Below are 22,514 nucleotides of genomic sequence, written 5' to 3'. Positions count from 1 at the left end.
TAATGAAGGTTAAATGCGGTCATGATAGTGGGTCCTTAATCCAACAGGACTAGTCTCCTTATAAGAAGAGGGCGAGACAGCAGGAATCCCTGCACATAGAAAGGGAACATGTGAGGACACAGTGAGAAGGTGGCCACCTGCAAGCCAAGGAGAGGCCTCAGGAGAAAGCAAACCTGTTAACACCTTGATCTTGAATGTCCAGCCTCCAGAACTGTGAGACAATACATTTCTGCTGTTTAAGGCCCCCAGTGTGTGGTGTTGTGTTATGGCAGCCTGAGCTGACTAAGACACACAGCTTGCTCAGCGCCCGTCAGGGCCACAGTCTCACCTGGCCTCATGTAGTCATTTGTGTGATTCGAAGACCAAATGTATCACCCTAGTAGAAGTTCTATTTATCTGACACAACAACTACCTATCAACTAGAATGATGGAAGAATTCTGTGGAATATGTGTCCAATTCTGCAGTCCAGCCTCCTATACCCCTAGAAAAGTTCTAGGCACCTTTCTGATGCTGTTTATCCCAATGTGACTTTCTAACTTTATTTAGAAGCAGAATCCTTTTTATAATTGAACTTATTATTCAGAGCCCACAAACACAAAGTAACCAGATAGATGACATATCTGTGTTGGAGCATGCTGCTCTGCTTTCCCCCAACCCCATGAAATTCTAACATAAATCCCCCAAACTTGGACAAATACTGTTTGTTAAAGAAACATAAACACGGGCCGGCCCGATGGCTCAGGCGGTTGGGGTTCTGTGCTCCTAACTCCGAAGGCTGCAGGTTCAATTCCCACATGGGCCAGTGGGCTCTCAACCACAAGGTTGCCAGTTCAACTCCTCAAGTCCCGCTTGGGATGGTGGGCTCCGCCCCCTGCAACTAAGATTGAACACGGCACCCTGAGCTGACCTGCCTCCCGGATGGCTCAGTTGGTTGGAGTGCATCCTCTCAACCACAAGGTTGCTGGTTAGACTCCCGCAAGGGAAGGTGGGCTGCGCCCCCTGCAACTAGTAACAGCAACTGGACCTGGAGCTGAGCTGCGTCCTCCACAACTAAGACTGAAAGGACAACTTGAAGCTGAATGGAACCCTCTACAACTAAGATTGAAAGGACAACAACTTGACTTGGAAAAAAGTCCTGAAGTACACACTGTTCCCCAATAAAGTCCTGTTCCTCTTCCCCAATTAAAAAAAAAAAAGAAAGAAAAGAAACATAAACACATTTCTAAGATTGTCCTGAACAAAGGATAATTAGAAAGGTAAGTCAGATAGGCCACTTTGCCCCATCTCCAAATCTCATAGGCCATTTGAAAAACAAAAACTTTCAAAATTACCTGGTACACACAAATCAACAAGGGTGATCTATACCTCATACCACAATTGGCTTAGAGTGGTCACAATCATACGCCTCCAAAGTAATGTCATGTATTTCTGCCTAAATAATTAAATGTCGTCAACTGAATGACTGAGGAAGAAGGGAAAATATCCTGAATGAAACGGAAAAAAAAGAGAGAGACTCATAGCCGCTGTTGGATCTTGAACCAGGGGCCACTATCACCTTCTCCTGCCCATGCAAAGACAGCAGGGTCGGGGCAGTCCATGTGGCCGGTGTGAACCAATGGTTCTAGTCCTGGCTGTGCGTTCACATCATCTTAGTTGTAAATTAACGGATCTAGATAACGATCACCTATGCCTGCTAGTGTCACAAAAAGAGAGACAACGGGACAGAAAGTACTTCCTGACAGAAGTACACAGCACCATCTTTGAAGCATGCTTGCCAAAAATCTAACCTGAGTCAGATAATTCACAAGACAAACTACCAGTTTACAGCAAATACAGGAGACAGAAGCACATGGTAAAACACACTGCAGGATGCAATCAGCAAAATTTTGAATGTTGAAAATCCTACAGGCAAATGCTCTGGTTTCTTCACAAATAGTATGCAATAGGGCAAATAGAGACAGGACAAATGTATAGAGACATATCAACCAAATGCACTGTGTGCCTCTTATTTGGGTCTTGGAAAAGACTATTTGTGAGAGGATTAAGGAAATTGGAACACTGACTAGATATTTGATGCTCTTAATGATTTATTGTCACATTTGGGGGTGAGATAACAGTACTATAGTTATTTTAAATAACTAGGTGTGTTTTTTTTAAATAGAGCACTTATCTTTTAGAGATATATACTGGAATATTTATGGATGAAATGGTGTAATTTCTAGGATCTGCTTCAAAATAATCCCGAGGGGGCAGAGGAGGATGGGTAGATATGGCTATGCCTGCAGACTGGACATGAGTTTATAAACGTTGAAGCTGAGTCATGGATACTTTATAGTTCACTATACTATTTGAATTGTGCATGTTAGAAATCTCCCATCATACGAAGTTAAAAAGAAAGAACAAATCAGTCAGGGCACGCTTGGGCCCCACTCCTAGAGATTCTAATTTGTTGGTCTGGGTGAGGCTTGTATAGCAGTATTTTTCCAATCTCCCCAGGGGATTCCGACTTGCAGTTAGAGTTAAGGACCACTGATGTGGCATCACAGAGCCCAGTCCAGCCTCTTCAGTTGGATGACTAAGAAAACAGCAAGAGAGGTTTACAGTATCTCAATAATCTCAGTTGCTGTGTCAATTTGATCAAATTACCTAAGGGCTTAGGTCAAAGATTCTCCAGAAGGGAAGCCCATCCTTCCCTGCCCTACCTCCCCCAACCCCTGAGGGCACCTATTAGGACCATCTGGGAAGCATTTACAAAATTAAACAGACCCCGTGGGGATTCTGGCCCCTCACTCCCCTAGAACAGACACACACACACACACACACACCCCAGACTCATCATCCAGGCAATGGCTCCTCTCCTTCACTTGTGCTGGGGGCGGGGCGGGGGTGCTCTGCGGGGAGCTGAGGTGGCTCGTGTCTACCTGTGTCTGTTCCTCTTGCCCAGGTCTTCCTCCTCAGGAACAGGGTCGATGTCCGGGAGAGGGATGATGTAGCCGCTGTCTGCGCTCAGCCTCTGCTCATCGAGGCCACCCTCCCAGTCCTTCAGCTTGTCTTCCTCGTTTTTGTAGGTGACGCCAATGTAGGCGTGGTCAGCGTCCACGCGCATGCGCGCCACCGCGGGATGGTCGCTCTTCAGGAAGTCCAGGTGAATCTTTTCATAACTCTACAAACATTCATGTCAGATAGGTAATCAAATATTATTGACCGAACCGCAAAAAAGAATACAGACGCTCAAACTACCTCACAGATGTGGGAGTTAGACAAATGAAGGAGAGTCAGATGTAGACTGTCCCAGAGATGAGGGACATGACAAAAGGGCCTCCGATGGCACAGGTCTCCTAAGGTCTTAAAGTACCAAGAGCCCCTTCTCCAAACCCGTAACAATGACTGCCCCTCCCCCACAAACACCTCCTTCTCTGGGACTAGCATGGACGCTTCATCGCATCGTTTCTCCAGAGCTTGGCTAGGCCCTGATAAAAGGTGACGAAGACTTCTACTGGAAGCACCATACCTGAAGCCTTCCTGAGCCTTAAACTTGGAGAAATCTAACTCAAAACTTAGGGCCCTTTGGTCTAAAAAGACCCATTTTCAACACCCATTGCAGTCTCTCCCTACCAACACATCTCCACCAACCTGAGTATCTTTGACTGACCCACGGTTAATTTCCTTTGGTCTCCTCACTACCTCACTTATGGAAGTTGTCATGGACAGTGAGATAATCAATAGACAAAAATATTTAACTTCCAGTTCAGCGTGCAGCCTCCTAACACTGCTCCTCCTTGAGGAGAAGGAAAAGAAGCAATAAGTATGAAAAGTCTACGTGGTGACTAATCCAAATTTAAGAAATTGAGTTTATTATACATCTGGATTTCCTTCTCAGCATCTCATCAGAAAGTCCTGTCATTCATTAGCATACCCTGTTTGGTTCCATGAAATTACATTTGTTCCTCTGAACAATGCTTCCTAGTCTACAAAAAAAAAAAAACCAGCTGGAGCCACAGATAACAGCTGAGATTATTCCTTCCAGTCAGCTGGTAGAAGCAAATTTTGCATGGATTTAAGTGCATTCAAATTAGCAATTTAATGGCTGTGGATGCCCTGAGACTTCTAACTGCACAGTAGCTGCAGACACTCAAACATCTGGAGAATAAAGTGCTTACAGGTGTCGTACACGGAAGATGAAAGGGAGCCCTGAGGGAAAGGAAGGGTTTTCATCCACCATTGCTACCAGGGCCTGGGCAGCACTCCATGAAGCCTGGCTACCGGATCACACAACCTTTTTCCTCTTTTGAAATACTGTTCCTTTAAAACAGTATTGAACAGTGCTGCTCGCTCACATAACAACCTTCCCATTGTCTTCTCTTAAGAGGCGCAAACCAACCTTTTTATATTGTCCAGGCAGCAGGTTCTCCACAATCTCACTCAGGTGGTAAAAGGAGGGTCTCTTCTCTGGCTCACTGTTCCAGCACTTCACCATGATCTCATAGCTGGAGGAGCAGAGAACTCAGAGTGGGCACAGGGAGGAGTGGCAGGGCACCCCTCACCGCCCCCACAGACACACTGGGCACGAACACAAGGCCACAGGATGGGGAAAGGCTCACACTTCACTGGTAGCGTGGTCAGGCTTGGCCATCCGGTAGCCACTCTTGATCTTATTGTAGAAAGTAGAATCCACCATCATACCAGGGTAGGGTGTGCCACCTGAAAGCAAAAACGGAAAGCAACCAGGATTAGCAAGTGTGTAGTACATTGTTGAAACACTTGGGGTGATACAGCACCTTTAAGAAATGTTTAGGGACCCCCACCATGAAGTACTGATTCCTTCAAGGAAATTAAGTGTTGCCATCTCCCTGCTCAAATCTTAAATTTAACTAGGACTTCTAGGCTGGTCAAGTCTAGACACCCTAAGCACAAAAATTCCACATCTCTAGAAAAAGTGCAAAAAAGTGTTTTTCAATGTTTCTGACTGCTGGATCTATATACACAAAGCAAAACAGAAAAGCAAGAGAAATTCTAAATCATTGAGGCCAAAACAGTAATTTTCACCAGAAATGTTCAAATAGTTAAAACAAAAGTCAAAGTTGGGGTTTGAAATGTCTAGATAATTCTCTGCTTTTAATGGACTATGAGACTTGGTTAAGCCACACACTGGGATGATCCAAAGGATATTCAAGGAAAAAGAACTGGGATGGAAAAAGGAGAGCAAGCAGGGGAGACACCCTTTACTATCATGTTAAGGTAACAGTAAATTCATGAAACACTTCACATGTTTAAGGCCAAGGCCAGGTCAAGTTTAATTTCCTTGCTAAAGCCTTCTAAAACCACTCCAGGACTCCTGTCTCCTTTCTCTGAACTTCCATTTCAATTTTAAATCAGGACTACACAGTTTATCACTAAGTGGTGAGTCTTCTCTCCCCAGATGAAGTGCCTGGAGGTCAGGTCATGAATCACTCCTCTCTTAGGGCCCTCACTTGGCAGCATGGGGCACCTGTCTCGTTCAGTACCTGGTGACTGACTAAATGACTAGGATGTTTCTCTCCTCTGGAATGATGACCAGGAAGGGGAGTCATGCCCTTTTCCTTGCCACACGACCTTTCACCTGAGCATCTATCACCATGAGGTGAGAAGTGGCAACTCTCCACTGGTGCACTTGCTTAACCCAAAGTCCAAGGTGAAAAAGCAGCTGGTGAGTGGATGTCAGCAGGAGTATTTCCAGTAAGAGAAGTCACTCTGTCATAGGCAAAGGAGAGGCAAAGGCCAGGGATGGGGGCAGAGGTCAGGGGTGAGAGTGTAGCTCCACAAAATCCCTGTCTCATTCTGAATGGGCACACACCAGACATCGTACGTGCACAAAGTATGATGTAAATCGGCTGCAGTGTGCTTGACTCACACCAGGTATCTTAACACTAACTACATCCTGGAGCTTGGAAAAACACAGCATTTTCCTTCCAGTGTTGTTCCAGAACAACCCAAACAAGCAGAGGTGTCAGGCCCATACCAAGGGAAAAGATCTCCCAGAGCAGAATGCCGTAAGACCAGACGTCACTCAGTGTGGTGTAGAGGTTGTCGAAGATGCTCTCGGGAGCCATCCACTTCACGGGGAGGAAGGTCTGCAGGGAAGGAGGCAGGAAATTAAAGCCAGAGTACGCACTGATAACCTACAGCAGCAGAAATAGAAAGGGGTTCTTTTGGGCTAATAATAACTTGTACTAATAGTGTCTTTTGTGTCATTCACAAGTGTCTCTTGAGTGCGTCATTCACTGCTGTACTCCCGGCACTCAGAAGAGTGCCTGGCACCTAGTGAGTGCTCAATAAATATTTGGTGAATGATGGATGGTCATTGCCTCTTACGTCTTCCTAAGAAATAAGAACCAAAAATATTTAATCCTGGGTTTTTATGCAAAAAGTGTGAACCCTGAATGGACCTGTCCCCAATTTTCAGGTGTTCCTAGGAACATAATTAAGAACAGAACTAGTGATTTGAAAGCCAATTACGTTTTTTAACTTTAAGAAATAAATTGTCATTTCCTACTCCAAAGAGTCCTGACATAATGATAATTTTGCAGCCTCTTTTGTGAGGCTGTGCAACCTTCAGCAGAAATACTAATCTGAGGCAGATAAATCCAACAGTCACATAAGCATCTTGCAGCCCTCTGAGATTGCTGGGGAGATAACAGAGATTCATAACCTCTATAAACAGGTGAGAAATCGGCTCCACCAAGTCCATTGATTTATTCAAGGTCCCTAAAGCTACAGGTCATCACCACAGAGTACATGAAACATACAGACATGGACGCAGCCCAGGGTCCTTCTCTAGGTGGATATAGCATCGCACAGCCAGTGCAGTGGCGTGACTGGAAAGTGTATATATAGGTGGCAGATGTATCCCTAGCGACTCCATCTGCTTAGAGGTAGAAGGGGTGGGGAAAAAGGTTCAAGTGTAAGATAGAATGACTATCTTTAAGAAAACTGTGCCTCAAAGATATATGAATCAAATGGTTTTAACATTTTAGGCATCATAGACGCCATTTGCAATTTTGATAAAAGAGATGCTCTCCTTGGAAATAATGTATGTACACGTGCGTGCACAATTTACACACTAACAGCTAACACTTGCTGGATGCTTATATGTGCCAGGCACCGCTAAACATTTTACATGAACTCACTGATTTAATCCCCTACGGCAACACGAAAGTTAGGTACTATCATCACTTCCCTGCTACAGATAAACTGAGATACAGAATGGTCAAGTAAGTTGCCCCAAATCTCACACTAGGAGTGGGTGTTCACACCCAAGCATCTACTGCAGAGCCTGTGCTGTTCATATTGACCCTCTGGAGCCAGTTCATGAGTCTCATGGACTCCACGTGGAAAATACAGGCATGTGAATGTCTAGAAGGAACAGAGATGCAGGGAGGGAGGGTGAGCGTGCCAAGTGAGCGGGGAGAGCACATACGCTGCCTTTTGACACGTAGTTTGAATCATGCATGATGTCTCTGGCCAGGCCAAAGTCACAGATCTTCACAATTTTCCCTTGTGCCAGGAGGACATTGCGGGCAGCCAGGTCCCGGTGGACACACTGCGCAGAAAGGGAAGAAACAATGTCAAGGTCAATCCATCTGCTGCTGGACAGCCTCACGCCTACAAGCCTGGACACTTACTTCATGGTGAAACAGGGAGCTACCTGGCACACCTCAGGGAGGCCATCTTGGCATAAAGAGCTCACCTTCCCCAGGCTTTCATCCCAACTACTCTTAAGAGTGAGCAAGCTCTAGGGAAAAGTAGACACGTGATGGTGTCGGACTCCCCACTCTGCTTTGGGGAAGAGGAAACGAGAAGCAGCCATTGCTACTGGCCTCTCCAAGATCTATCTTCCACGCTCACCTCACTCAGACATGCAGCCTAGGTCTAAAGAGGTCTCTGTTTCTTGAACACACTTACATTTTTTGAAGCCAAAAACTCCATTCCTCTGGCAACTTGATAGGTAAAGCTCAACAAATCCAACAAAGTAAGGCCTTCCGAGTTATCATCCGAAAGGAGGTTTTTGACTTCCGAATCTGCAGAGAAGGAATTAAATGTGTTGGTGCTGGTGACAGCGTGAAGCATCACCCACTGTGCCTCTCCCCCAGGGTGGGGCTGCTTGTCAGGCTGCAGAGGCTTGTCCAAAACACATATCTAAAATGTTTTCTGAGAGAGTTTCTAGACATCACAGGTGGTTATCTAAACTATACACGTTCTAGACAAAATACCTTGGAATTTAGGAATGAGTTTTTCAGATAGAAGTGAAAATCCGTTAATAACTTGCCTTATTCAGGACTAGACTAAAAGATATGAATAAAGTCAGACTTGGTTAAAAATATACATGTTACATATTTAAGGCTAATGACTAAAATAATATAACTGTATGTTGTAAAACAAAAACTAAGTAAAAATTAAAAGGTAAAAAAATAAATACTATGCAAAGGCTCTATTTTTAAAAACAAATATATTAACAGAAATGCATATCTGGTTAAAATATATATATATATATATATATATATATATATATATATATATATATCATCATCAGAACCAATCTAATGGGTTCTCACATATTTTGTGGTTTTCCTCCCAAATTTTTTTCAACCTTAGTTAGCAAATTACCTCAGCCACCACTAAAACACACATACACATTAAAATCTTCCATGATGAATACACATGCGGACACTTTGAAAAAGTGGCTTCTAGGAATTGCTTTTATTTTTATTTTTAAAGCCACCTTCATAGTACTTGGCTTATTTGGTGAATAAAAGCAACCACCACTCAGACTAGAGGTAGTAATTTTAAAGATCAGTGCCCATGACTTTGCATTTAGTTCCCTTTGTTTGTAACTTGTCCACTTTCCCTGGTTAGCCCCATCTTGGAAGGGTCCCAGGGTTTTCGAGGAAGGAGGCAATCTAGGCCAGCAGTTCTCAGTTCTTTTTGAAATTTTTCAGGCAAGTGAAGAGTAGTTGCAGCCATTCACATTTTTCCAGCCAGCTAGGAGCAGGCCAGAAAGCAGCAGTCTGCCTGCCAACAGGGCCTGGGCTGAGCATGAATCAGGTTCCCTTGACATCTGGAGCCAGGTCCAGCCTGGGAAGCAATGTAAACTATTTTTAACAATACGAGAGGGAAGAGGAAGCACTGATTCCGACAACCCTCACTGGCTAATCTTTCAAAAGAGCTTGGAAGCTTACCCATTTGGCAACGGGAAATGAATGGATCTTGGAACTGCAGCAATGGAAAATATTATTGTGTACTGAGCTTTGCAAAATGAGCACATTCTTTGTATAATGGATTGTACCTTTCACTTAAGAACTCTAAAAGCATTCAGAGCACATTAGTGATTTTCAAAACCATTTCCATAGCAGCTCAACACGTTTTTTGCATCAACCAATGGGAGGGCTCAGACCCAATAATACAGGATCACAGGGCAAGTCAACGTCAGACCCATCTCGCAGCTTCCTCCCCACTCCAAGCCGGTGATTAGAAGAGAACCCTGGAGGGGCCACCCCCCAGCAGATGTGGGGTGGTCCATCTGGTATAAGCATAGGCTGGGCTCCCTGGAGTTTATACATCAGTTCAGCCCTGCCACATGCGCATCTCCTTTGAAAACAGACAGACCTTCCTTCAAACAACATTCATTTGAAACACCCAACACCCTTGTCAGAAAATATAACCTCAAATTGTCCACTTCCCAGTTTCTATCACAAATTGGATATTAGCCAAGCTAAAAGCAAGGGCTACTGAACTCATAGATATCAGACTTACATAATTACATTTAAAAAAATAATATTAGGACTCCATATAAGATTGCCAACTTTTACTTTTGCCAAGGGCATTGAGAAAAAACATCAATGATCACCACACCACAAATGATAATTTAAAAAATTATCATTTAAATAATTATCATTAAAAAAAAAAGACATGTTTACACCAAAAAGAAAGATCAATTCTTTAAAAATGATTACATTTAAAGTCTGAAACATTCATTACATTAGGTCTGTCTGTATTCTTTTTTCTTCTTTTCAATTCACAGGCCACAAAGCTATGAAAACATGCACAGACCGGATTGTACAGGTCTGCATTTAGTGACTGCGTGGCCTGGCAGCTCTTCTTACCCTGCCTGCTCACCTTCTTCTGAGTGTTTTTAAGTATCGCGTTACACCAGTGGAAGATCGCAACACCCAAAGAGTGAGCACAGACAGTTTTACCTAACATAGATTTCTTCTTATACGAGGCTGGGCGATCATACAGCGATCTCTGGATGTCTGAATATTTAGAAACCTCCTTCCTTTCCAGCATGGGGACATACTGTGTGGTATCAGCTTGCTTCATGTCCATGTAGTCTCCATTGTTTTCAAAAGATAAAATAACATAACTGTAAAAACAGAAAAAGAGACCTTATCCTCGGTGCCCCTTCTGGAGTGATCAATTCAACATTCAATCACTGGAGAGCAGGTACCTACAGTGTGCAAGGTAGTGGGGTGGGCACGGGGGTGTCGGGTGAGTAAAAGCAAAACCAATCTGTACCCTGCCCATGGGGTGGTCTAGTCGGGGAGCTGAGCATTAATCAACCATCACACAGGTACACAGATCATCTCTGTGTGTGCCTGTCTTTATTCTGTTTCTCCATTCACAAGTCACAAACCTGTGCCATGTGACCATGTGGCTTAGACAGACAATTCCTACTACTCACTAAATGTAGCAACAATTTGGTGTCCTTGAGTAATTCAACATGAAGTGAACTCATTGTACTTTCTGATGTTACAGAACTTTGTATCTGCAGGGATCTCTGCAGCCACTGGAGGCTTCTGCAGTGGGGACCACTATCATTGGCTTGATTTATAGGCCTGGGTTCAGCAAGGACCAGTATCTCAAGCTTGCAGATCCTGAGACAGTTTCTCTTAAGATCGAGGACCGAGGCATCCCTGGCCAGTGCTGTATTTTGATAGGTCTTAAGTGGACCACGTATAAACAAGAAAATGGCTCCCAGAACAATTCCAACTCTTGTGTCACTCAAACCTATCAGCAAGGCTCCCCCCGTGACATCCTGGTCCAAAACACCTGCAGCTATCCTGTATCAATCAGCACCATGCCATGGGATGAAAGAGCAGGGTAGCTGGACTCTAAGTCTTGCCTCCTCCTGGCATGGAATCTACAGACATGGCCTCTATCAGGACGCAGGTTCCCTCCGTTGGTGAGGCTCGTAAGACAATGATTCACAGCAACATCTCTCTCTGCACTCACCTCCGTGTGCTTTCGTCAGTGGGGTTCAATCCAAAGATGTCCAGCTCTTTCTTTGGCTTCTCTGGGTGGCGGCTTAGGAAGCTGTCCCTGTTCTTATGCAAATAGTTGACCAAATCCCCATAGAAGCAGTACTCAGTGATGATGTAAATGGGGCCTGTGGGGAGAGAACCGGTTAGAAGATGAGTATGAAAATGAAGAACAGAGAAGCCATGAACTGCTATGGTTGCACTGGCAAGAGATGTTGCTCAAAAACAATGAGCTTTCATCATTTCAACGGAATCCAGTCAATCCCATGCAAGGGATTTATATTCGCTGGCACATTTGGAGGTACAGAGTAGGGAATTAAAAAACCCGGCATGACAGTTTTCACAAGGGTAGGTGTTCTATGAACACCCTGCCTCCCAGGTCAGTAGCCCTACCTGACTTGGTACAGGCTCCCAGTAAGTTTACAATGTTTAAATGCGGTCCCAGGTGAGTCATTATCTTCAGTTCAGACATGAGAGCTTGTTTTTCACTGGATCTGGCTGTGGCTGTTGAAGAAATAAATCACATATCAGTCCAACTGAGCTACCCACTTCCCTGAAAAAGCCAAAAACATGGCTGATCCTGTGATTGGATATTATTGTATTTACTAAAAGCTACCAAAAAAAAAGACAGTAACTTGGTCTAGACCCTAATAACAAATCCTTAACCTTTACGGTTCAAAATAAGTGACTACAAATAACAACTCTTGATTTTCCAACATACAGGAAACAAAAACAATCTAAATAAGTCTAATTGACAAAACTGTCTAAATACACGTAAAACCTGGAGTTGAAAGAACCAAGATTTAGTCCTAAATTTGGCATTTACTGACTCTGTGATTTTGAGCAATTCATTTACTATCTCCATGTTCAAAAATCCCCAGGAGGGGACAACACTTACGTTTAAGCATCTTCACTGCTACTTTCATGACAGGTTGGGACCGGCTTAATCCATAGGCAGTTCCTTCAACGACTTTCCCAAACGCACCAGATCCCAGGATACGACCTGTGGGCAACCAGAACCATTAACACACACAGACATCAGGCATCTCATCAGCTTTATTTACCACGGCCAGCGCTTGTGGGTACACAGCTGGGTGGTGTTTTTCCTGTCGGAGTAAGCATAATGATTCCTCCAAGTCATCATGTCAAAGCCAGAACTGAGCCCACAGGGAAGGAAATTAGTATAATTGCTTTTGTCAAATAACATTTGCAAGGGAAAGGAAAACACAGACGGGAGAAAGGAGGGTGCAACCCTCCAGGGTGGGAGCACTCTCTCTACCAGCTTGCATGCTGGGCCAGACCACGGACTCCACTGCACTTGCTTTCTGTGGCTCTCGCCCAAACCCCCTGGTTCTTTGCCCTTCTGTTATCCATATGCAAACAGGGGCATCTTTTGCATCAGTAAGTCCTCATCCACTGGAAACACTTCAGTATTCAAAATGCCCCTGACTCCAATGAATGATGAAGTAAACTTCAGGCTGGTCCCTTGGCTGTCTGTCAGGAAGACCAGGAACCACACAGACTAAAGCTGCCCAGGGAACACAACACTTTGCTGCATGTGGGGAGCTATAGAAAGAAATGGAAGCTGTCATCCCCACTCTTAAAGAGCTCATCCTCTGAAAGGGACTGCTCACCTGCTTCTGAGTATTTTAAGTACGCTCCTTGGCATATTAGGGATGTTGTCCTTTGCCCCGTATTTTAATACTTTTTAACTTCCCTCAGCTCCTTGTCTCTTTTTGTAAAACAGGGGATGGAAATATGTAATAAAGAAGCTTAGTTCCATTTGTGACAACATGGATGGATCTTGAGAGTATAATGCTGAGTGAAGTAAGCCAGACAGAAAAAGCAGAGAACCATGTGATTTCACTGATATGTGGTATATGAACCAAAAACAACAAAAGAACAAGACAAACAAATGAGAAACCGAAACTCATAGACACAGACAATAGTTTAGTGGTTACCAGAGGGTAAGGGGGTTGGGCGGTGGGAGATGAGGGTAAAGGGGATCAAATATATGGTGATGGAAGGAGAACTGACTCTGGGTGGTGAACACACATAGGATTTATAGGTGATGTAACACAGAATTGTACACCTGAAATCTATGTAATTTTACTAACAATTGTCACCCCAATAAATTTAAAAAATAAATTTAAAAAAAAAAAAAGAAGAAGCTTAGTTCCCAGGTTTAAGTATTTTAAATTGGGAGCACCTAGGGTGTATCTTTGATTTCAGGTTAAGTGACTCGCTAAGAAGACCTAAACTTGTATTTTGGAATCAGACAAGTGGATAATTAAAAACTACCTTTGGCATCCTTCAAATTATACATCATTAGAAAATTCATGGTGACTTAACCTCTAGGTCTAACTTTCATTTCTTTGTCCTGTTTTCATTAATTCAGAATGTGATTTTTAAAAATTTCCCTGCGGGGTGGCTGGATGGCTCAGTTGGTTAGAGCGCGAACTCTCAACAACAAGGTTGCCAGTTCAATTCCTGCATGGGATGGTGGGCTGTGCCTCCCTGCAACTAAGATTGAAAACAGCGATTGGACTTGGAGCTGAGCTGCGCCCTCCACAGCTACACTGAAGGACAAAGACTTGGAGCTGAGGGGCCCTGGAGAAACACACTGTTCCCCAATATTCCCTAATAAAATTTTTTTTAAAAAAAAGGAACTTAAAAAAAAATCCCCTGGATTAAAGCTTCATGTATTTTGTCTCAGCCCAAGATTGCAGTATTTGAAAAGTTTGTGATAAACTGGCTTGATTATCTTACATGTTTTGCTTTAAAAACGTACCTCTATTTTTATATTCTATATTCTAAATATATATATTCTGAAGAAGTATCTAATACATCCTCAGAATATACTGGATCAAAATATATTGTGTGGTTATCCTCATTCATTTCTCATCTGCTCCTTTCTAGTCACAGAAAACCATCTCATTTTCAATTTGTGTCATTTCCAAAGCAAAGCCATTTTGATGGGCATCTTTGGCGGGTCTCCTCATATTCTCTTCTCTTTTTATAAAATTTTCTTTAACCATAATTTTCTATAAACTGAGATTTAAAAAAAAAAAATCATTGCACTGATCCAATTAACTCATTTTCAAGACGGAAAAAAAAAATGTGAAAGCCAATTTCTATTGTCTAGCTCTTATTAAGCACAAACTCAAATCCCTCATTCCTCCACAGGCCTGTAAAGAGTCAAGTTTGTATACATCAGAACGGTGTCTTGGGAGATCACCCCAGTAGGTGCTTACCCAACACTAGTCCATCTCTTGGAAACTCCCATCTCGAGTCATAAGGCAGCTGCATCGGGTCCACATAAATATATTCATGTCCATCAGGGCTGATTGACTCGATGACCCTCCAGCGAATTTCATACCTCGGTTTCTGTAAATGACCAGGACAGGTAACTGGTGAATTACCAGAGTCCGAATGCACCAAAGCTGAACTGGAGCAGCAAAGTGACCAGACATAGTAGGATTCCACACGTTCACTCAACACATAGTTACTAAGCAACTTCTCTGTGCCAAGCACTGCACTAGGTTGCTATTCTTCTTGTTCTTATTGGCATCGAAGATTTTGAGTTCTTTGAGAAAAATACCTACCTGTTTCCAAATGACGACCAGGACAATCAGGGAGATGATCACAATCACCAATAGCACCAGGACGGCAGCCGCCACCGTGAGTTCAGAACGCAGGGCTGGAGGAGAAACAGAGAGCCATAATGGAGAGTTTGCATGAACATGCAGAAGAGCAGGAGGGCAGCGTGCCTGTGTCTGGGCCAGAAATCTCACTGCTGGTGGAGAAGCAGGAGGGGCCTGGATCATTGTAGGGATGGGCAATAGCATCTCTCAATTATCTGCACACATGAGACTACCCCCACTCCTCCCTTAGAAGAGAAAGGAACAAAATTCAATCAGGGGAATGCAATATTTTCTCTAACGGTGCTCCAACATTAATCTTCTGGACAGAATGTGAGTTGGAATATAAAGACTGATAAATGAGACTGACACTACTTTAAGTTCAGAAATTTAAGTTCAATGTATTTTGAAAGGATGCATTTTGTTTACATTGCCTTTAGCTTCATTAGTTTTTTTCTAAAGAATTCAACCTGTCTCAACGGTTGTAAGGAGTAACAAAGCAGAAAATTCTTCTTCCCCTCTCCATTCCCACACTCAAAGAGACTGGGGAGTTATACTGTTAGACAAGCAAAATGCCGAGGGGCCTCTGCAAGGTGCAGTTTTGTATGTGAATCTGAGAGACAGGATTCCCATACAGATGCCCTGAGAAGGCACCGTAGGAGCTTTCAGAGCAGAATGTCTGCCTTGGGACCTTCGTTCCCATAGGACCCTATTAGGGATATAAAGTTCCACCTGAGGGAGAAAGGTTTGGCTGATGAGTTAGAGTTGTCTGACTTATGAACAACTCACTGGGAGCCACCAGCTTCAGCTCTCGGTTCTCGGTCCCAAGGAGATTCTTAGCCAGACATCGAACCGCAATGGTCTCCTCCACTTTGGCGAATGTCACCCGGCCCTCCACCGTACTCCTGTCTCGGGGATGGACCTCTGTGATGATGTTTGAGATGTTGTTGGCCAAAACTGTCCATGAAGTCTCATTGTTACATCTGGAGAGAGAAAGGACATAAATACAGAGCCAATTATTGGGAGTAATGGAGGTGAATGGAGCAGTGAGAATAATCTAAGACGGCAAGCGGTTCTGACCTGGTCTTCAATTTGGAGGTGCTACAGATTGATTTTCTTATTTTATGAGCATATTAACATTCACACATGTTGCACACACCCAATCGAAAATAACCTACATGTGCATAATTGAAAGTTAACTATTCATGACGGCAAGACAGAAATAAACAAGGTCAATCAAATGTAACTGCCAACCCCAAGCCTTGAACCCAGCAGCAAACTGAACAGCTCAACTTCGAGAATGTTTAACTATCCATATTTGTATCCCTTCAAAAGGGCCTGGCAGCCTCCTTTCTCTCCATCCACACTGTGAGAGTCCCTAAGGTGTCACTTGGGTGGGAGTGGTCCCATACCTGATTTATGGAACCTAGATTTAGCTCCAGTCAAGATCCAAATCTGGCCCCTTAACCCTAGGAGGGGGCAGGTGCAGGAGTCTCAGCCTCCAGGAGAAGCATCAAGGCTTCTGAACACGGCCCCTCACCCTGAGTAGAAGTGTAAACATGCCGCTCCTGTGCCCATTTGAAAAGGTTGAGGAACGGGACAGGAAGGAGGAGCTGGTGAGTTAACTCCCACCAAAAGGCAGGTAGGCGAATAAAGGAGGGAGCAATCACAGGGGCAGTATTTTTATTTATGCTCACATGCCGGTCTAGCCTCCAGATAAAGTTCGCCAAATAAGAAACGTGAGGTGAAAATGTGGGCTAAGATAGTAAAAATCCCCTTATAGCAGCACTTCTGTAAACTCATCTTCTTTTCAAATTACAAAGCCTTTGAGAATCTGATGAAAGCCACTGACCTCCTCCTCCCAGCTATGCACGGACACACAAGGTCCATGCTCAGGACCCTAACTGGGAGTTTATGAGACTTAGGCCAAATAAGAATCTAAAGGGCCAGCAAAAGAAATAAAATGCATTGGCGGTCCTTTGCGTCAAGAAAGGAAAACTCTGACCACAAATGAAAAAGGAACACTTGGTTTCCATACTTCTTAATATCCTTGCAAATCATCCACTCAATATCAGGCAGAGGTGTCCCTTCAGCTGTGCATCTCACAGTTTGTCCCCCTGTAGAGCCATGGTGGTCATCGACCAAGTCCAGAATAGATGAGGGAACTGCAAGAAGTGGAAAGAAATCAGAATTGAATGGTTTGTGAGCCGGAACTTCTGGGAACTACAAAGTGAATACTATGAGCTTAGAACTTGCCCACAGGGCATTCGAATGTACAAATCAAGTAATTGCCCAAGTGGAGGCTGGAATCAGTTGTGTACAAAATCACGTCCCAGTTTGCCACAGACCCACTTGGTTAAGAGCATTTTCACAGTTTCGGTGTCTTGGGATCTGTGCCCTATGGTGTTTTAAATCTGGAGTGAGGAAAGCAAAAAGCTCCTGTGGTTACTTGGCTTGAAAGGCAAAGACGCTCTTAAAATTAATATAGCTTGGGATTCAACTAATGGATTCAGCTCAAGTATAATCTAAAGCAGAATTTACCAAAGTGCATCTGTGGGCTATTATTAGGTTTAAAAAAAATTTTTTTAAATCTGTGATCAAACACTTTTAAAATATGCTAATGCTCGTATCATAGATTTATTGTGAGGTTCAAATGAGCCCACCTAACACCATACCTGGCACACGATAGGTACTCAGTGAAGAGGTGCTGAATCAGAATATAAATAGACTTGGGCACTCTTTTCGGGTAAGGACCATGGTACGTCTACAAGGAGGCTAAGCAAAAAGGCCAAAACTCTCTGGAACCACCTAAGGTCATCTGGACCAAAACGCATCATTTCATTCTTCCCAGAACTGTAGGTGCCAGATTGAGAAGTGGGTGATAAGGACGCTGTGGGAGCTTAGGAATTCCCAGTCAGACTGTTCCAGAGCAGAGAAACCTCCCAGAATTGTGTGAATTCTCAAGTCCAACAAAGCTATCCCTGACATGTAACATCTGCAGTCCCTGCTTCTGCTGTAAAAGTGATGCTTTCCCCTCCACAACCTGGGAGAAAAGGAGCAGGCTCTCCTCAGGAGACGCTCACTCACTGAGGCAAGCATTGTCTTTAGACGGCCCTTACATACCTTGAGTTAAGAGTTCAAAAGTATAGCTCTTCACGTCGTCTTCATTTTGAACTACAATAGTGTAATGGCCACTGTCTTCTTCCTTAGCCCGGATCAGCTTTAGTTTGCTTCGATACCTTAAAAGAAAAGGACTTAGTTTCAGCAAGTAGCAGCCAAATAAAATGCCAATCGCTTCAGCAATTACTGTGTTCAATTTAAATTTTATTTTTGTAAAAAATAAAAACATCTTTTTTTCTTATCCGGATCATTCCTTTTCTGGAATTTTCCACACACTTTCTACATGTTGAAGGTCTGAGTTGTAGGCACTTATTTCATAAGCAGAAGGCCAGACAGTTTGAGATGAGCAATGGCTTGTGTGGCTCCAAGAGGAATAAGCTCTGATAAGGCCTGACTTCTGAATGGGAATAAATGCATCTCACCAACCTTCCTTTTTTAAAACAAAAAAAAGCTTGATTTTCACCTTTTGAAAAATTACTTGCTTCCCCTAAATATCTATCCTTTAGGTAGTTCAGCTGAACAATGGAACACCATTGGAAGAATGAGGCACTCTCCACATATTGATATGGAGCTGTCACCCAGATATAACATTTTTACTTGTATTTGTTTTAAAAAATGCTGGAAGGTTTCATAAGAACCTAATGAAACTAATAAAAATGTTTCCCCGTGGGTGGGGAGGAGGGGATTACTAGGCACATGGGGACAGAAATGGAATGAGGCTTCTTACAATGCACCTTCGTTATGTTTGAATGTTTTTAAAGCATAAGATTCTGTCACCTATTCAAAAAAAATAAATTAAAAAAATCTATTTCTTCATACTTTATTAAAGGGAAGTTTCCTCCAAAGATTTCTTGCACATATTATAAATGACATTTGGCCCTGTGTGTGTGTGTGTGTGTGTGTGTGTGTGTGTTTCTGTATATGTGTGTGCGTGTCTGTGTATGTGTACTTGTGTGTATGTGCATCAATATAGTATTTGCCCATTTGACTGTCCTTCTTTATAAAAAAAAAAAAAAATCAGAGGATGGAAAAGCAACTCAAGTGGAGAAAAGCACTGGCCATGGAGTGAGCAGACCTTGGGCATTACTGAAATTCTCCCTGTCTCAATTGCCTTACATATAGCATAGAATAATTATATGACTAGCATCGAGTTATTTAGAGAATTAAGTAAAATTGTATGTGTGAAAGCATTTCAGAGGCTCCAAAGTAACCTGCAAATGTAGAGTCTTCTAGCCCCCAGTGCCAGTCACTAGGACCTGTGAGAACATGCGGGGCTGGTTTTCCCTCTGCTGCACCATACTGGACACGCTCCAGCACTGGATTTCCTTAGACAGAGAGAACTCTTAGGCACATCTGACTACTGATTATTACATGATCTTCTGTCCTTCATTTTCTACACTTGGTCAGCCAAGAAAGCTGGTGGATCCACTACTTCTGAGCTCCAGGAAGCCAGAAACCCCATCCATCCCGTGCATCCGTGTGCTCTCTGGCCCTTAATGGGAACTAGAAGAATATGTGCTGAAGGAACTCTCGACCCACTTTAACAGGAAGCTTTCCTGAACCACTCAGCTGGGGAGCTTTGTCTTGGATTGATTATCGCTTGCAGATAGCGCTAGCACAAGTGTTTGAAGTGTTGGCTGTGCCAGGAGTTCCCTAGTCCTCCTGGCCACAGCCTAGTGGAAAACTCAGCACTTCCCACTCTTCGTGCACTTTCATTTCGCTTCGTGAGAAAGCCTTCCAGATTCAGTATTCCACTTCTTTTTCTACTGCCATCCACAGAGGTCGTAAAAGTTCATTTTCTCAGATGCTGCTTCTCAATTACACGTGGAATTTAAGTTCAGAAAGAAGAGAGCAAATCTTGAGGTTAAGTGAACTGACGAAAGAGGTTCTGTCTCCTCTTCCCTGGTGGCTTGAAGGAGAGGACTGACTTTTGTGTCTCTGGGATGGTTTCTGAGAAGGATGTAGAGCTGAATTAGCTGGGCCCTTCAAGATGTACCTTCTGCTCCTGGATTCTAATCAGAGCTTAAAACTGCAAAGGACCTCAAATATCATCTGATCCAATTCCTTGTCTTGAAGGACACAGGTATTATTTATCCTGCATTATCGATGAGGAAACTGAGGCTGAGGGGTGACTTACCCAAAACGCCACCACCAGTTAAGACATGAGAACAGTCTACCATTCTCATCAGAGGACAGCTAGCTACCCAGATTCTTTATTGTACGTTTTCTCCTAACCAGACTCTACTCTGATTTCCTGTGCAGACATCACTGGGGCAAATGTGTTTCAAATTTAGTCAGTGACGATTTGCTTCATGTCAGTTTATGTGATAATTGTCTTACAACTGAAGTCACCATACCTGTCTACTTGCAATATGAATGATGAACATCAAGGAATATATTCGATCCAAGTGGGTCCAATTTTATTTTCTTTCTTCCACCCCTCACTGGATCCAGGAACCTATCTTTTATTGGAGGCAGAGTTTTTTAGTTCTACCTTCTTCTTATTTTATCCTTAAATACTTACCAAATACTATTAACACATTGTAATGTTATCAGAAGGTACTTGATTTTAAGTATCTCCTAACTCAGATTGCTAGATTTTCTGGATTGATTCCTGGTTTGGATTGTAGGACATGCACAAACATCGGTCGATCTAGAGACACAAAGAAAAAGAACAGGTGTGCTTGGGAAGGCAGTTTCTTTACCTTATTTCCTGAATCTTTTCTATGTCGGTTGTAATCTCAGTGAGGTTTTCAATCAGAGTCAGGTTGTCTTTCAGCCAGGATACCCTGGGAGGGGGGTAGGCCTGTACGTCCACCACGAAATGTTTCACCTCGTGCAGGTTGACAGCTTCCAACTGGCTGAAGTTGGGTTTGATTTCAATGAACCCTTTCTCTGTACAGGGAAGAGTTTCCGTTAAATAATGATTACCGCACAGTGGGTCCCGAGAAGCATGGACGACTGACATTTTAGAAAGCGGAATGTACCATGGACAGAAATGGTGACTTTCTTCATTTCTTTGACCTCCTTGGTGGCCTGGCGAGCAGCACATTCATAATCTCCACTATCTTTCACCGTGGCCTCAGGGACCATCAGAGTGTACACCAATTTGATGGATGGGACCTTGATTTCCTCCAGCATCGTGATGCCTTTGCCTTTCTACAGCAGAAGAGGAGGAAAACCAACTTTAAAAGCGAGCTCCTAGGAGTGAACTCATGTAAACTATGGACTGTGGGTGACAATGATGTGACAGTGTAAGTTCATCAACTGTGACACATGTACCACCCTTCAGGGATGGTGATATTGGGGGAGGCTGTGCATATGTTGGGGCAGGGAGAGTATGGGAAACCTCTGTTCCTTCCACTCGATTTTGCTGCGATCTGAAACTACTCTAAAAAATAGAATCTGATAAAAAAAATTTTTTAAGCTAGCTCCTTAGAAAATCACATTCTAAAAAGATATTTAATGACATGGTAAGGTGTTTGTGCTATATTGCCCAAGGAAAAAGGATATAACAAAGTACTTTTTAAATTATTAAAAGTACTTATTAATTATTAAACACTTATCTATATATACAAAGTATTTAAAGGATTTATCTCCCTAAAATATTAACAGTGATGCTCTGGGAAGTGGTTTTTCCTGTTTCTCTATATTTTATAAAGTTTCAACAATAAATCTGTATTACTTTTATTATCAGACAAAAAAATTTATTATATACTTGTATTTTGGGGGGCCAAATTAGCATTTACTTTGGTTTGGGGGGGGAGATGTCTATCTCTAATAAATGAAAAAGATATTTATGTTTTAAGGATTATAGGCAAATAAGTATCAACAGAAAAACCAAATAGTTTCATATTTCAGAGAAAATATTTACATACTGGACTATGGATGAGGCTTATAAGGCAATATGTGAAAATGCCCAACTTCTAATCAGATGCCCAGAGAGAAAGGAAGAGCAGCAGCAAAACTATCAAATGCCAAAAAGAGCAGAAAGCAGGAATTTGTATATGTGAAGGGGAGGAATATATATATATATATATATATATATATATATACACACATATATATAGATATATTTTGTATATGTATGTATATATACATATATGTATGTGTATATACGTATATATATGTTTTTATGTATACATATGTGTCTATATATGTTTTTTGTTCTTCCCGAGGCTGTTGTGTTAAGCGCTATTAATCGTTTCTTCACTGTACTATCCCAGCCTTTCACACTCAGTTCTCTTACACACTTACCACAATGCATTAGAATAAGTGAAACAGTGTGTCAGTCCCCAGTGACCAGAGATGGCACAGTGGTCTCCCTCCCCCACTTCCATCTCCACTCCTCCCTGCTTCCTCCTTCTGTGCACGGGCTGGCTTCTAGCAGACTGCTTGGGATTTAACAAACATCACTACACCTTTGCTGAATGATTCAAGTGATGTCTGTTCACTGAA

General features: G+C 42.9%; 1 protein-coding gene across 3 annotated transcripts in view; it reads right to left on the bottom strand.

Moving 5' to 3' along the window:
• The window catches only part of PDGFRA (platelet derived growth factor receptor alpha), a 40,632-nt gene that overhangs the window by 3,476 nt on the left and 14,642 nt on the right, over positions 1–22,514 (bottom strand). For all 3 annotated transcript variants that reach the window (XM_019740166.3, XM_074324546.2, XM_019740168.3), the window contains exons 6-22: positions 21,044–21,215; positions 20,762–20,951; positions 18,060–18,175; positions 16,975–17,101; positions 15,726–15,919; positions 14,901–14,995; positions 14,550–14,682; positions 12,194–12,298; positions 11,689–11,799; positions 11,270–11,423; positions 10,234–10,400; positions 7,943–8,058; positions 7,458–7,580; positions 6,000–6,111; positions 4,603–4,702; positions 4,383–4,488; positions 2,923–3,164 (exon numbers count right to left, since the gene is read on the bottom strand). In XM_019740166.3, coding sequence (XP_019595725.1) covers positions 2,923–3,164; positions 4,383–4,488; positions 4,603–4,702; positions 6,000–6,111; positions 7,458–7,580; positions 7,943–8,058; positions 10,234–10,400; positions 11,270–11,423; positions 11,689–11,799; positions 12,194–12,298; positions 14,550–14,682; positions 14,901–14,995; positions 15,726–15,919; positions 16,975–17,101; positions 18,060–18,175; positions 20,762–20,951; positions 21,044–21,215 — 2,363 coding nt within the window. The remainder of the gene's footprint in view (positions 1–2,922; positions 3,165–4,382; positions 4,489–4,602; positions 4,703–5,999; positions 6,112–7,457; positions 7,581–7,942; positions 8,059–10,233; positions 10,401–11,269; positions 11,424–11,688; positions 11,800–12,193; positions 12,299–14,549; positions 14,683–14,900; positions 14,996–15,725; positions 15,920–16,974; positions 17,102–18,059; positions 18,176–20,761; positions 20,952–21,043; positions 21,216–22,514) is intronic.

Source organism: Rhinolophus sinicus, chromosome 1 (genome assembly GCF_057876585.1).
Source record: "Rhinolophus sinicus isolate RSI-liver-muscle chromosome 1, RSI-T2T, whole genome shotgun sequence".
In the NCBI taxonomy this organism is placed as follows: Eukaryota; Metazoa; Chordata; class Mammalia; order Chiroptera; family Rhinolophidae; genus Rhinolophus; species Rhinolophus sinicus.
The sequence above is the reverse complement of the archived record's forward strand: the minus strand, read 5'-3'. Positions and strand labels throughout refer to the sequence as shown.